General features: G+C 40.2%; 1 protein-coding gene across 17 annotated transcripts in view; it reads right to left on the bottom strand.

Moving 5' to 3' along the window:
• The window catches only part of TSPAN4 (tetraspanin 4), a 445,369-nt gene that overhangs the window by 7,878 nt on the left and 421,516 nt on the right, over positions 1-15,975 (bottom strand). For all 17 annotated transcript variants that reach the window (XM_065066071.1, XM_065066069.1, XM_065066068.1 and 14 more), the window contains one exon: positions 6,292-6,393. In XM_065066071.1, the coding sequence (XP_064922143.1) occupies positions 6,292-6,393 (102 nt within the window). The remainder of the gene's footprint in view (positions 1-6,291; positions 6,394-15,975) is intronic.

Below are 15,975 nucleotides of genomic sequence, written 5' to 3'. Positions count from 1 at the left end.
TTGCCTGTGACTGCTGGCAGACAAGGCAGTCCCAGAAATGGGAGAAAGGGCTAAGAAAAGATCGAGGGTAAAAATGAACGAAGTAGCATGAAGATCAGTAGCCTTGGGACTGGAAGAAATAATGTCTGGGACTATAGCTGGAAGAGATGTTGTATCTTTGGCAGACAAAGGAAGAATGAGCTATGGAATTAAGCAGCTGATGATGCACAATACTAAAGCAGAGGAGGGAATGAACACAGAAGAGTACTAACACCAGCAGAAAGCACACAAGTAAGTGAGTGAGCAGCATTCAATGAAGACCAAGTCAGGTGAACGGCAACTCTAGGGAGCAGAGGCACTGACCCATGGCAGCTGGTCAAAGAGGCAAGAACAGGGAAACAAGCAGCTGTGAGACTGAATGGGTCACCAGTATAGATTCAGCAAAGGGTTCCAGCTAGAAGCCAAAAAGACAAATAAGCCAACAGCTCAGTAAGTTCAGAGACCTCATTATGGAGGCCCAAGTAGAGAAGAGAGAGTGGGAGTGATTTTTGGATCATGTGACAAGTGGCTGATTTATCCTGTGTGTATGAAGCTGAATGATAGGTAGCCAAATTGTTGAGGAAGATAAGGGAATTGTTCAAGAAGAAAGGGGAATATTGATGACAAAGAGCAAAATAAGAGGATGTTTTAGGCTTAGATTTGAGAGCAAAGTACTCTTTTTAAAATTTACAAGGTTTCTGAGCAAGGATTGTTAGAGACACTTGGAGGATGGAAAAAGCTCACGTCACATGAAGGATAATTTCTGTCACCAGCAGTTTATTGTAGCCAGTTATACCAGACTTCACGCTCTTCCAAAAAGGCTGATGTTCTGCCAATGCCAGAAAATTAAACTGCCTGAGTGTCATGAAGCAATTGCAGACTTGATTCTTACTACATCCACATTAATTTTTAGGTCACATTTACAGTCCTGTGTTGCTCCCTTCACTAGTCAAGTGATAAAATTAGACAACGTTGCCTAATTGATTAGTTATGTTCCTAGTTTAAATGGGGAAGAATACATTTATGCTTTTTAGAAACAATTACAAACTCACAGTGCTTATTTTGGGTTACCCAGACTAACACACTTTGAAAGGGGGCAATCTGTGGAAAATGTTGACTACTCTCTTGAACAGTGGTAACTTTAAGACACCTTGACTTGGACACCTCGGGTCACCTAATTCTAGGGCTTGCAGCTGTGAAGGAACATGCATGATGAGATGCAACTGTGCCTGGCCGGCATAAATGCAGGTACTTATGGCATAAAGTGACAACTGGGTAGCAGTTCTGGGGACACTCTTACAGTGTGTAGCAGAGTTGCTCAAACAAGTAAAGCTTGTCAAATGCCTCTGAGTAACTAAGCTCCTGCTGCTGAACATTTCCAGGGATACTGACAATACACTACTGTTTGTTAACATGTTTCACTTCAGAGGCTCTGTCTCCCAAGATGTCAAAACACGTATTTTCCCTCCTCTGTTAAAGAGACATCAGTCAGTTCCCTATTGATTTCCCATGGGGTTCTGAAGCAGCTTGCCAGCTCCCGAGAGCCCAGGACACGCGGGGGCTGCTCAGCACGACGATGCAGCTGGAGGTCGTGCTGCTGAGGAGCGCTTTTCACAGCCAAGCAGCACCAAACAGCACTGAGGGCTCTCTGCTGTATTTATGTAATGCACTGCTGCACGCAAATAGTTTTATTTCTGTGTTAACAAGTAATTGCTGCTCTAGTATGGGGTATCTAGGGCTGGTAATTAATGTTAAAGTTTCTATCTTAGTGCAACGGAAACGTCAGGAGTTGGCTTCTTGTATGTATTTTACAGGCAAACGGAAGGCTAAGTAAGCCTTATTTTCTTTGCCAAATTCCTGCAAAATCAACCAGCCTGGGGTAGGGTTCATGAAAACAAACAGACACCCAGTCCCTGTTGCAGACAGGTTTTAGCAATTCCTGGATTTCTGGTTTTGTGAATGTAACAGGGAACTAAGGACAGGGTAGGGTGCCTTTTATATGCCTTTTTCCTCGATCACTGTAAAAAGTGGTGAATCAGATAGTTTCATTCTAAAATCACATTTAATGGGTGGTTTGGATTACTTCAGCAGTAATACTAAAGTATGGTTTGATCTACCAGAATTAATGACTGGAGTAGAGGGAGATGGGTCAAATTTTGTTCTCAGTTACAGTGGTCTAAATAGACATGAAAGGCATTACACAGCAGTAAAAGTGAGCTGAATTTGCTCACTTTACTGAAGCTAATGTGTTTTCTGCACGCCTGGTTAGTTAAAAGGAGAAGTGTTCAAATATTGATCACAAAGATGTTGGGGATAAAGCAACATTTTAAAAATTAATGCCTATTTCTCACTTCCTAACAATCTCCACCTGTAACTTTAACCAATCCTAGGTAGTAGGCAGTGTAATGCGGTTCAGAATATATCACATCCTAAACTACTAGAATTTTAGTAGTGTTTAAAAATCACTTTGTACGCTTTTGTAACCTTCAGTCATGATATGCCAAAGTCACCAGCTTGTGTTTCTGATCCTTTTAAGGTTTTAAACATGGTTGAGAAAGGCTGTAAGTTTGGTTAGATGAAGGTATTAAAAAGAAATCAACAAAATGTTCTAATTTGAAATGGCTACCTGACCTAGAGGCTTAATACAACTGCAAAACGAGTCTAGTGCTTTTCCCCTAACATGCATTGCATGCGCAGCTCAACCCAACTTTTATCAGTAATCTGAACAGATCAGTCACGGATCAACAGATCAAACTACAACTCCTTCCTTAAAGATGGGCCTGATGCACCCTGTTTCTTCCTTGTTCCCAGTTACTTAGGAATTGTATGCTTCTTGTAAAAAGAGGAAAACCATTTCTCAAGGGACACAGGCTTCAGAGAAGAAAGCATCACCCCCCCCCCCCAAAAAAAAAAAAAAGTGCTCAGACTTTTCTTGCTCAAAGTGCTCAAAGAATAAACACAGTAATCATCACACACAAGTAACGGTGTGTCCACTGGGATCCACATTCCCAGTCAAAACTCCCTTCTGATTTGTGATCAGCCAGTCCCACAGAAATGAAATGCCATCTAAATGTGGTTCTGTTTATGGAAAAAGCATTTTCCCCCCCTTTTTTAGCAAAAGTTGCCATACATAGTTGTACTTGGTGAACTCAGGGTAGGGATGGTATCCATCTTAGCTAACAGTAGGAGAAATGAAAAACTATGCCAGAGCTTAGATACCACATGCCTGAGCCAACTACTTTAACCATGGTGCCATCCTTCTGCTCAAGCTCTGAAAAATACTTTTGCAAAGAGAGAATGTCAATGCAGAGAGGACAAGGGAGAAGGATTCATTATGACTTCTGCTACTGTCATGTTTTTCACATCATGCTTTATTCTAAGGCTGCTGTTTTCCACCCATGTACAGACATGGCCCATAGCTCAACCAATGACTCATGTCTGCTGGCCCCATTAGGAAAGTCAGCACTGAGACATTGTCCCATGTAGCAATGTGGTTAGCTCTAACGTGGGGGTTTTTTGAGAGCTGCCTTTTGGAAGCCAGAATGCAAACAGCAAGCCTGGGCTGGGACTCCTTTCAGAAAGTCTCTTATATTGCCCTAATCCTCCTATCAGTGATTACACTCTACTGATTAAGGATGTAAGGGATAATGATTATTACCAAACACAAAAAATAATACTTGGCATTTACATAGCGCTATTCAACTGCAAAATGTTTTACATAATTAACCATGCTGGGATTGCCTTCTCTGCACCACTGCAATACTCTATTCCTAAATAGTTTTGAAAGATCTGTGTGAAAAGCTATTATGCAGAGCAGTAAAAATGGATCTGTGGGGGCTTTTTGCTTTTCTTCTCGGTGCCCAGAACAGGGAGAATGGAGAACTTAACACTACAGTGCTGTCAAGACAGTGCATGGTAATTTCATAGTTGCCATGTTAGAAAAGAGAGTCATGTAATGTGACAGTACATGGCTTGCGAGATGGCTCTTCCCTATTATCCTTCTGGGCTCCTAAGACCTTGCTAACATGAGTTTCACCTGAAACTTGTAATATGCTCTTTAAACTGTAATAGGTTTCACAGCCAAAGGAATCATTATGACAATCAAGCATCATCTGTAGCACTACACAGACCACAGACTATTGAGTCCTGCCTCAAACCCAAGCTTGTCACTGAACAGGACAAGAAACCCTGTCTTGACTTTAGAGAAAAAGAATCCACCATCCTGCTGTGCAATGGTATCCTACCGTCAGCTATCTATATCTTGTTTTTTTAGCTCTTGGATCAACTACATAGCCCTTTCCGTTCAAAAACCTTTCCTCTTCCTGCTCTCTTTTTAAGGTCTGCAATCACATCACTACTTCACTTTCTCCTGGTTATATAAAGCTTTTAAAATTTCTCACCATAATGCAAATTTCCAAAGTTCTCATTATTTGTTTACATCTTTTCTGAATACAATGCAATTTGTGAACATCTTGAAAAAATGTGAGTAGGTGAACTAGACATAATATACATTGTTACACCTATTTTACAGGAAGAGAAGCAGAAGCATGAGGTTTACATCCCATAAATCCTCCAAATAATGCTTTTCCCCCCATCTTTGTTATATGCTTTTAAAAGTTATTGGGGTGTCACTGAAACCAGATTAATATTTACTGCAAATATCTTAATAGTAGTAATTTTTACAATGCAGAGTTAAGTTCGTGTAAAAGAGCAAAACTTCTGATACTGTTTGATATAAGCAATGATATTTAAAAAATTATTTACATTTCATGTGGCTTATTCTTGGGCTAGCACCACAAAAAGCATTTCTCTTGTCAGTAATTGATGCCTTCTCATATTCAATTACAGTACTGAAAGAGAAAAATATTAACAATATTGCAGGATGCTGAGGCCTTTTAAAGGCAACTGAAAGAACCTTCCACATGCAGTTGTTAGGATGCAGGACTGGAAAGCTTATTAACTTGTTTGCTGGACCTGAGCTGTTTGTCTTTCACACACAGGACTGTTGCTGTCAACCTCCTGCACTCTGAGTCCAGACAGCTCCCATAGCCCCCAAGATGCACACTGGAGTTTGGCCAACCAATTCTTTTTGCTCTATTAGCGACTCTACATTTTTAATTTCTCAGACCTTTTCTTAACAGCCTGACTCTCCTGTTATCCTGTATTGTACAGAAGAGTATATGTGAATCTTGAAAAATGTTCAGGATTTCAGCCCAAACAGCAACAGAGGAAGTAAAGGGTAAATTAGCAGTTTTACTGTATCAGTATGTGGTAGGTAGCCTATCCATCTTCTTGAATAATTCATATAACCTTAGAAGCATTGGGAGAGGTTATAATCTTTGGACGATTTAAGACATTTTTGGCTAGACGTTTTAGACCATGCTAGCACCTCTGGAGGAGAATTTGAGAAAGCTACCCAAGATTTTTTGAGTGAAGCCAAGGCAGTACAAGTGCTTCTTCCTAAAGCAGAGGAAAAGTTGGAACGGTTTTCCTCATTCAAGAAGCAGAGAAAATCTTATCAGACAGATAACCCCAAGAGAACTGATTGAACTGAATATGAAAAGAGAAAGACACAGCTAATAAACTGAACTGTGAGTGATGGTGTTTCCTCAGCAAGCCAGACAAGGACAAAAGGAGGAAGCCAGCTACAGTGTTCACCAGTCCTGATGAGACAGTGGCAGAGTGCTGTCAGAGAATCAGAATGATGTAGCAGCAGTGGCAACATAACAAAAAGCATTCTCAGCCCATCTGTGATGGAGGATGATTGAATTCTGCTGGGAAAAATGTACTGACTGTACTGGTAGGTTGTAAAAACCATGGATGGTTTCTGTTTTGACTACACTAGTGGAAACCAACAACAGCAACAAAAGGAGACAGGACAGAAATGAAAAAGTGTTGAAGGGGTTCTTTGTTATTACACTACTGCTCTTCATTCCAACACAAGCTGTCCCTTTGACTTTAAAGAGAAGTTACGGCTTGTTTCCTACCTGACCATCTCCTTCACTCTCCACAAAGCACAGGTCTATATGATGTTTAGGCCTCAACACAATATAATTTTTTAAAAGAAATTAGCCATCCTGGTCAAAGAAGAAATAAATAAAAATTACCATTTGTTACAAAACCCAGACAGTTTAGTGGCTAATGTGCTGACTGGGTGGAAAGAAGAGATTGACTTGGGGTCTGGAGGCTTAATTAGCTTCACACCCAGAAAATGCTGTTACATAAGCCAGAGGGTAAAGAGGAAGAAGAAAAAAATAAAAAGCTCAGACTTACATCTGTTTGAATGATGCTCCATGCATTAGTTAGGCCAATATTTCCATCTGTCCCATACAAATGAAGCCCTTTCTTCAGATCCCGCTGAGCATACTTGTCAATCTAAAGCCAACAACAAAAGACACACAACTTAAAAAATTTGCTGAGTACCACATTTCAGAATGAAAGTGCATGTAGCAGGGAGATGTTGAACAATGGTCCTATACTGAAATGCATATAAAGTTAAATGACATTTCCTAAAGCTTTTCTCCAGTAGAGCTGGTATCTATTGCAGGTATCGCCATTTTGCAAAGAACATGAGGAGTTCTGTTCTGAGCAAGTGTTCATGTCTTCTATCACACACCTCCAGAACATCTTTTCCCTTCTCACTTAACCACAGAAGTACTATAGAGAGGTTAAATTCAGTTTAATCACTCATTTTTTGCAAATGAGGCCTATATATGAAACCATTCATCTACCCACAGCATTTCCTTTTAGTTTAATATCTTTAATTGTGACCAAATACCCCTCAGCAACTTCCATATGCTTCCTGGAAGATCAACAGCAGCATTAGCAATCTACTGATGCTCTGAATTGGCCAGTGTATCCCACTTCTTACAGAAGGCTGGATATAGTTACATTGACACAGCAGGGAATAAACAACCCGAAACTCAGGACAGACAGGATTTAAGAATTTGCTTACTAAATGAAGCTGTTCTTAAATAAATACTTTTTTGTTGATTTACTGAAGGTACACAGTTCTGCTTTAGAGGCCTTTGCAATTGAAGATTCTGTTTTCTTGTTGAGAGGCTCTGCTGGTAAAGCAGGCTATTGCTGGATCCACTGGTCACCACCAGGTAGTACCCAAAATGACTGCAAGTGCCTCTTTCCCAGTCTAACCGTACATACACATTTCTACAGAATCAAGCAAACACAAAAAAGGAAGTAAATAATACATGCATATTCATGTTTTTTTTCCGTTGTAAATGAAAAGCACTGAATAGTGCTGCTCAAATGCACTCATACATGCTTGCCTGGGTGCTTGTCAATGTTAGTGGTCTGCTTGACATCAGAGGTATAGCAAGAAGGGTGAGAAGACCTGTCTCATTTTCTTCTCTATCAATCTGCTATAGATCTGACTGCAAAATACAGTGCCACTCTGACATCTTTGCACTGAAACAGGCAAAAAGAAAACCAAAATTAGATTCAAAACTTGCTTCATAGGGACAGTCTCTTCCATATTGGACAACAGACAGATGTGGCATATTCTCTAGTGACTGTCTCTCTGACATTAGTCATTCCAGCTGAGGAGGCTCCAAAATTAAGTAACCAATGCTAATTTTGAGTTAACAGAGGGAACAAAGGCATTCTGCTTCTACCATACACTCAGATTTTACTTTAGCTTCATTCAGTCAGAAGTGTTTTCAGGTGCTCCTGGAAAACAAAAGGTGTATGCAAAACATATTCCACAGTGTAAAAGAAGAATTTTCAGTTCACTAAATCATAACCACTAAGGGGTAAATGTAAAGTTACTCAACAATAGGATTCCATGAAAAACTACAACCTCAAAAGTTCATCCTGTCCAAGAAATCTCTGCTCTAAGTGCGAAGGGTTGTGCTTGGTGTCTCCAGTTCTTTTGTTTTGTTTCCAAAAGTTTACAACCATCAAGCTCAGCCACTAATCAAATAGCTTTGAGACAGTACAAGAAAGTTGTACAACTTATTCTCAGCACCTTAACTGTCATGCAAGCACTTTCTCATGGATGACTATCTTGAACACCAGGTGCTGTGCTCCCACTGTAATTATAATGTAAGCGGCTTTCGACTTTATGTAGAGATAATACATAGTCACTGGTATGTTAATTAGGTAACAAAATCAAAGCTGAAAGCTATCATTAAATTGGGAATTAGCTCAAAAAATAACAGGCAATAAATGATAAACTTATATGTGTGTGGGATTTCCTAGCATTCATTTAATAATTGGACTGAACTGGGTTTCAGCTCTTCACCAACCCTCAGCTCCCTGTGTCTCAGCTGGACCTGCTGTGGTCTCAAGCAGAGCCATCAATTAGGATGGAAGGGCATGGTTGTGTTGCTAGTCTGAGAGAAGCTTTGAAATGTAGTTAATGTCCTACAGAGGTAATGAGGTAAATTAGCTATTGAAAAATTAATTATTATTCAGAAAGGGACAAAGGTGAAGAGGAACAGCATAGGGCAGGTGGCGACAGAAATCTATCTAGCAGATCTATTGCCTTGAAGATAAAAGAGAAAGGTGAATTTGGAAAATTAATTTATCACACCTGAGAAAATCTGCCCTGTAAAGTGAGAGAGCTATGCATCAGCCTATGGTTCATATCACCACTAATCTGGAATAAGGGAGATAAGGTCAAATGAAACGGTGATGCTTTTCTGAAGGGCTAATGCCATGCTACCAAAATGACACAAAATGCAAAGTTTGCACTTCCTCACTCAAATTTTGGTTTGCAAACAAATGCAGTGGCTCAGCATGATAATCCCTTTTACTGGGGCTCACAGGCTGCCTTTGCTAATGCAATCTTCATGTCCTGTTTGAGATCAATAATAATAAAAATATTGTGATAACAATTTAATAACTTATGATCAACATTTATGAAGTACTTCAAGATCAGAAACAACATTTTGTTAGTACACATGGTCTCACGAGATTGCCTCACCAAACATTCCTGCTCTTACTTGTACCTGGAGAAGATGCACTAGCAAGGAACTTGCTAAGGCAAAATGAAAGCAAGCCTTCTCTTCCTCATAAAATTAACTACTTTTCCCTGCACAAAGAGTGCAAGACCTTTATATTAGGAACAAAACTGGCAACAGATTTCCATATTCCAGAAACTGAGTAAACAGCAGAGCATTACTCAAGAAAACAGGCACTGTGACCAGGTCTCTCACTGGTATCTCAGAAAGCTGCAATGTCAAGTCTTTTCACATCAAGTCAGGCACATTATATGACTCATTATTATTTGTTGGTTTTAAAAGAATGTGCCTGTTTGAATCTTGCTTGGAAGAGGCACAAGCTTTTTATAATCCCACACCATGTGTGTGTCTCATTTCCTTACCTCTCTCATCTCTGTGAAGGTTGCAAATTTGAAAGTGGCACATACATGCTATGAGACAGTGTCTCCAGATTTATTTAGTTTATTTCATGTTCACTGACACAGGAAGGTAGATGAAAATCTACATCTATACACACACACAGAGCTTTATATTTAGTTGAGTGATTGTAGATGTAGGATTTTACATAGCTCTCCTTTACTGAAGTTTCTAACTGATCTTCTAACTAAGTGTGCTGTAAATGCACCAGAGTGCTACCCTCTGAAGAGCAGCTGATTTTAAACATTTTTTTACAGAGCTACTCCTTGAAAGATTCATGGTCTCCTGTTTGCTTACACTGGTGTCAAAATAGTCTTCATCATCTTGTAGAAATAACCTTGTACAGCACAACTGAGTCTGTGGCCCTTTGGCACCAGGAGAAAGGGGAAAGAAGCATCAGCCTCTTAGGTCTCCTGTCCCTTGTGCCTGCAGCTGAGGTACCAGCACAAAGTTGCCCACCATCTCTGTCTCCCTTGTTTCTAGCTAGCCAGTTACATAGAGTGGTTTTTATTCATGTGTTATCTTGCGTGAATTAATCAGTCCTGACTCAGAAGTAGCCTTGGACTTGTAAAAGCACAGATGATATTAAACAGGACCACTTCTCTCATTCAGGCCCTGAGGTGCGCAGTGTCTAAGTGCAATTCTATTAAAAGCATGTTGACCTCTGCTTGAATAACCTGCGTACAAGGTCATAAGATGGATATTTTTTCATCTAATTGAAGCACTGCTTGAAGCTCTAGACATATGATTCCTACTGGCTTTGACCAGAGCGCCGCAAGTAAAACTCAACACATATTTGGGGAATATAGCTGGCAAATGTTCCTCTAGATCATTCTGTTTCCCACTAACCTTTGTTTCTTCCTCAAAATATTTTTATAATAGCAGAAACGTTTTATTGTGCCTTTATTCTAATTGTATATTTGAATTAAATGAAAACTCATGGAACGCCCCCAGCTGTCTCTTCTGACTTCAATTTGAGTTTTTCAGAAAACGATCTTTCTGAAAAGGAGATGCTGCACCACAGTGATTCATCACGTCTCCTGACAAATGATCCCACCCAGCATTCACCAATCTGTCAGCTTCTCTTGTTTGTCTCTGTGCTACCAGTCCTCAGCCAGGCAAAATGTCTATCGCAAAACAGGGATTGCAAGTACTATATTAAATATTCTGCAATTTTAACCTGCTGCATTCTCCCATATGCAAGCCAGGCCCTTCACAAAGCACAACTCTGTCTGGTGAAGAAGTAAAATGAAGGATAATAAAAACTCTCAGCAGGCAAACCATTACTCTAAATGAGATGCCTACTTTTAGTCATGTGGAATACCAGAGACTTTCTTAGAGGAGTTTCTGAAAGGTTAGGCAGTAAGAACCTTCTATCAACCTGGAAGTGAACCAGAGAAAAATTCTTTTTCTCCTTGGGATTCCCATGACTTCTGGCATCAAACACATTGAAAGCTTGTTCATGCTTATCAGTGTCATCAGATTGCAGTGGTGTTCCTACTAACATAAGTTAAATGTGTCCTATTGCTCACTGTGGCCCTAATTTGGCTCTTAAATCTTTCATTGTCCTATTAAAAACTTTCTAAAAAACATATACTATCCTAAAGCAGACAAGTCATGTGCAGAGAGTTTCAGGCAATGAGGGAAACTCAATATTTGAACTAGAGAAGAGAAAGCTACAAGAGAAGCAGCAGGACTGGAGAGAAGCTGCCACAGACATCAGGAAAAGTGTCTGGAAGCAGCTAATGCAGTGAGAATGAGCAGGGATCTATCTGAGCCTCATCTAAATTACAACTGTGACAAAATATCCCTTAAAAAGTCTTACTTAAGCCTGCATATTAATTCAGGCCAAATTAAAAAGTGGTTCCTTCTTAATCTGTATTCCCTCAAGACAGTTACTTAAGCTGTAGCAATTTACATGTAAGGCTTGCTTTACTGTCAGCTTTGTCCCTCATTACTTCAGAAATCCAGAGCCTCCAAGCAGAATCCTGGCTGGTTGACGAGCTGCAGAAGCCAGCATCCTTCATGAGGACCAAGTGCTGTCAGACTCCACCTTGCCTCCGTGAAAAAAACAACCTAGAATAATTGAGGCCAAGGTAAAAACTGTGTAACAGCAGCAATTACAAAACCCCTGCTTGGCACAGACACACTGAAAGTACTACATAAACATTCTGCACTGCAAAAACCCAGCAAAGCTCATGATTATTTCCATCTCTGTATTACAGATGGGGCATTGCAGTAGCCTTCTCAGTTCATGGGGATGGTTTGACAAATCTCCCACTCTTGGTCTAAATGAAAGGCTTTGGAGTTTAGCTACTTACTGTTAAGGCATGAAACTGAAGTACTACTCCCTGAGAAGCCCAGTCCAAAATAACTTATTTTGCTGCTGAAAAGGAGGAGGACATGCTTTGGAGTAAAACCTCTTGGGCAAATAAGAAAGCTGTATCTGTGTAGAACATAGGTGTTATCAATATTTACAGCTAATATGATGCAAGACTTTGATTAAACTGAAGCTATACCAATACTGAAGTGCCAAAGTCCTTTCACTGTCCCAGCATACTGAGAGGGAAGGTTGCTTTCCCGGAATCCTCTCTGGAAGAAAGGCCAAATGAAGACTCTTTGGCAGATCCTTATTAAGTCCTTTTCAACTTGCCAACAGCATGAGATGTCACCTAGATTCTGGCATAGATTTTAGGCAAGAGCCAGAGGATGCCAGCAGAACCCCCAGCTTTCTAACCCGCAGGTAACTGGAGACTTTTAATTTCAAGCCTCAATGCTTCTCTACCACATCACGAACAAAAATTCCACCCAACAAGCCCCTAAATTGGGCAAAACCTCTCAGCAGCATTTCAACACTGGTAAGTAAATATTCCTGAACTTTCTGGTGATTGTTTCCCCTGACTCTCTGCCAGAACAGGAGAGGCTGTAAGGAAATGACAAAATATCCAATAGTTTCCCACCAGGCAAAACTTTTAATTTAATGCCTTGATAATCACTCTCTACAAACAGCAGGAAGTTGGAAATTGAATGTAAACAGAAAGTGCCTAATCTATTAGGTCATTTGTGGGAGCCCTCTTGCCTGCTAAGAAGAGATGAGATTGATCGTACCAACAGGTAAGGCTTGTTTTAAATTAGATGTCCCCAAGCCTGTCTATAAGAAGTTGAGAGTGGTACGTGGTCTCCTCAGCACTGAAATCTTCCTTATACCATCGTCCTATAAATAGAAATCCTGTAAGATTTTATTAAGTAAGAGACATGGCATGAATTTTGCTGATGTTTGGTAGTTAAGGGACAATACTCTAATTTCTTGTCAGCGTCATGAGTGTTACCCAGCATCTCTGGGATACTTTGCTCAGCTCTGTGGGATTCCCCCTTCCTCACTTCTTCCCCAAATATGAAACTGTAACTGTTTCCTTAAACTCAGCAAACCACTTGGTTAGTGAATTCTCTTTTCCTAGTTTGACTGCAAAAGTCAAACATTTTACAGATCTTTCAAACTTCAATAAGTGAGTTAAACTGCTTATTGGCTGTAGCTGTGTTTGATACCAAGAGAGATGCACTGGTACCGGCTGCGTAACTTCAGAGGGAAAGTGGAGAATACAGGAACACAGGATCGTAGGAAATGTCTGGGAGTGGGAAGAAGAAAGAACATTTCTGAAACATGCTGGCTTGGGTCAACTGAGGTGAGGCCTTTCAGCTGTGCCATAAGCTTCCTACATAGTCTTAAAAAGTCACTGTTTCTCTTGTGTTTCTGTTCACTATTGGTAAGACAGGAAGAAACTGACTCCACTCATGCCATAAAGTTAATAATATAATTTGGAGCAGGTATTTGAATACCAAAACGAACCCAGGACATGAAGCCCTGTACAGAATCTGAGACAATGAGAGGAGTTACTAACCTGAGAGGGTAAAACTGAGGTTCGTTGGGAAACAAAAGGAAGGACAAGTACAACTTGCATTGGTCTGGAGCAGGCAGCTGGTGAAACTATTTTAGTCTCCCACCATTCTCTGACAAGAACCAAGAAGTCGCAATAGTATTTATAACAAAAAGCTAATAAGAAAGTCAAAGAACTTGCATTTTTCAAATCATTTTTTCCTGGGTTCACAGTTTGTGCATACAATTAATGCAGTTTGAGTCATTGTCTTCCACCCACAAGCACCTGCTTGTGCTCAAAAGGAGGCATTGAGGCACCTGATGTGGCAGACAGCTGAGGCTGCAAGAAAGAAGCCACTGAAACATTCCTGTGCTATTCATACTATTAAAATTAATCCCAATAGCAGCTTTTGTGCTGCTTTGTTTTAAACAAGAGATCACAAGTATGACAAGTCACTAGGCTCTGCAACTCAATATTTTTCATGCAAGAGCAAATTCAAAAGTTTTCAGCAAACTGAACCTGATTTTGTCCAAATGATTCCTTTGGAACTCAAGGGAGAGACAAGCATTTTATCATTGTTCCACACAGAGTGAGTGTTTAACTTCCTATTACTGCTGATATAAGGGGAAAGTATGCTTTTCTGTGGCCAGAGAGGCCCCTGCCATCTAATCTGTCCTTATGCACAGCAACAGATGAATAACTTGTGCATCAAGTCCCCAAGCTTGTTTAAATAAAGTACAGCATAACTAGCTCAGAGATACAGGCTCAAAATGTTTAGGTGCAGCTATTCACACTCTTTGCTTGCACACAGAATAAATCCAATAGCACAGCTGACTACCTGTTTAAGAGGATGAATACATCCAGCTCTCTCTTTTGTGGTACTCTGTGCACAGGTACTTCCCAAGGCACATAGTCCTAGATCTCCTTAAAAGAACCCAAACCTTGTTTCTTTTTAGTCAACCTAGGAATAAAAATTTAAACATAAATTCTTGGCTTGCGGCTTCTTCTTTCAAAGGAGTTTGAATCCTGCAGCAAACATGGAGAAAGGACTGGGTAAAACTAGGCAGGTAAATCAAATCAATTACACACACAAAAGGCTGACACTGCAAATTAATTCTTCTTGGGCATTATGCATTTTGAGTGACAAAAGCATCACCGGCATGTTGGAGGAATTTTAGGTAAGTAAACACTGAAGTGCATGTTTTTTGTGAAATACGTAATTACTTATATAGCATTCAGGATACATCTTATCCTGATTCTGTAGAAGGAACCTTTTGTTTACATATAAATAAGCTCTTCAGATTATTAAGCTGGTTGGGAAGAATTGACACTAACATCCTCAATAGCAGTGACACCAGCAAAATTAGCTACCATCATGACCTAACATTGCCATTTCTTTTCCAGAATGAAACTCTCTTTGTAGTAGGTTTTTTCCATACACTTGCTCCAAAGATGACTGACACAAAAGAGCTTCTGTCCCCTTTCTCCAGCTACGCATTACACCAACTGCTCCTCTCAGCAATGCTCCTCTGTCTTGACACATCAGCCTTGTGTCCCACACATTTGACAACCTATCCTCAAAGCCCTTGTCTTCGTCCTGTGCCACCCCTCCTACTCACTTGAGTCATCTTTCCCCAGACATGGTCCTGTAAGGGTCATTCCTTTCCTGCATGTCCCAGTAAACAGTAATTTTGCCTTGATGTCCAGTGGCTACAGGACCACACCTGTGTTGTCAGGGTGTGAAGACTCCTCTGACCTATGCTTATGTATTCAAATCCCATGTACATTGGTCCCAGGCTAGCAGAAAAGAGAAATACCCTTTCTTTCAAAACCTATGCTTACATTGAGAATATTCCCAGGATATCTGTATTCAGCCTCTTTGCCTTTTTATTTTTTACTTTTTTTTTTTTTTTTTAAAGATAATCACTTTCATTTGTCCTCAACAACCATCAGTATAACATCAGATAAGTAAATTGAGAAGGATACTAATTAACATGATACATGCTGTTGAGCCTTTGTTTGCCAAGAGACATGAAGGGTGGGTGGCATTTGTGTTTCAAGTGCTAACAACCTGTTATCTACATCTATACAGACCAAAAAAACCCAACCCAAACCAAGCCAAAACAGCTACCTAGGGATGCATATGCCAATAGAGCCTGAGATCCAATTTGCGGCCACAAAGGCTTCAGGATGTGCAGAGGCAAATCAAAGCAGTTAGACATGCCACTTTCCTTGTAGGAACTAATGACCACCATTCTGTGATTATATATTAGGCATAACCGTGACATTGGACACAGACTCCTTTGCAGATGCTGTGAGCTGCAAAAGGGGACACCAGCAGTTGACTCAGAGATGAAGGACTTGGCCATTTGCCTACTAAGCCATTTTCTGCAGCCATCCCATGGGATGAACCTTTGCTTCAATTATTTACAATACTCATTTACTTAGTTTAAAGGTGAATGAGAGGGCTTTCAAATAAGACAGAGTACTACTAAAATATCAGAGGAGGAGGGATAGAGAAGGCAAACCATACCTTATGCTCCCACTGTAGTAAGAGAAGATGAATGAATACCACAAACCATGTAAGTGTGGTCTCTCTGCAAATCCATTTATGCAAGAAACTTAAATGATAGAATCATAGAATTACAGAATACCACATTGGAAGGCACCACAGGATCATCTGGTCCAACCTTTCTTGACAAAAG

The sequence above is a fragment of the Columba livia genome, chromosome 5 (genome assembly GCF_036013475.1).
Source record: "Columba livia isolate bColLiv1 breed racing homer chromosome 5, bColLiv1.pat.W.v2, whole genome shotgun sequence".
Lineage (NCBI taxonomy): Eukaryota > Metazoa > Chordata > Aves > Columbiformes > Columbidae > Columba > Columba livia.
Note: the sequence above shows the minus strand (reverse complement) of the source record. Positions and strands in the feature narration are given on the sequence as shown.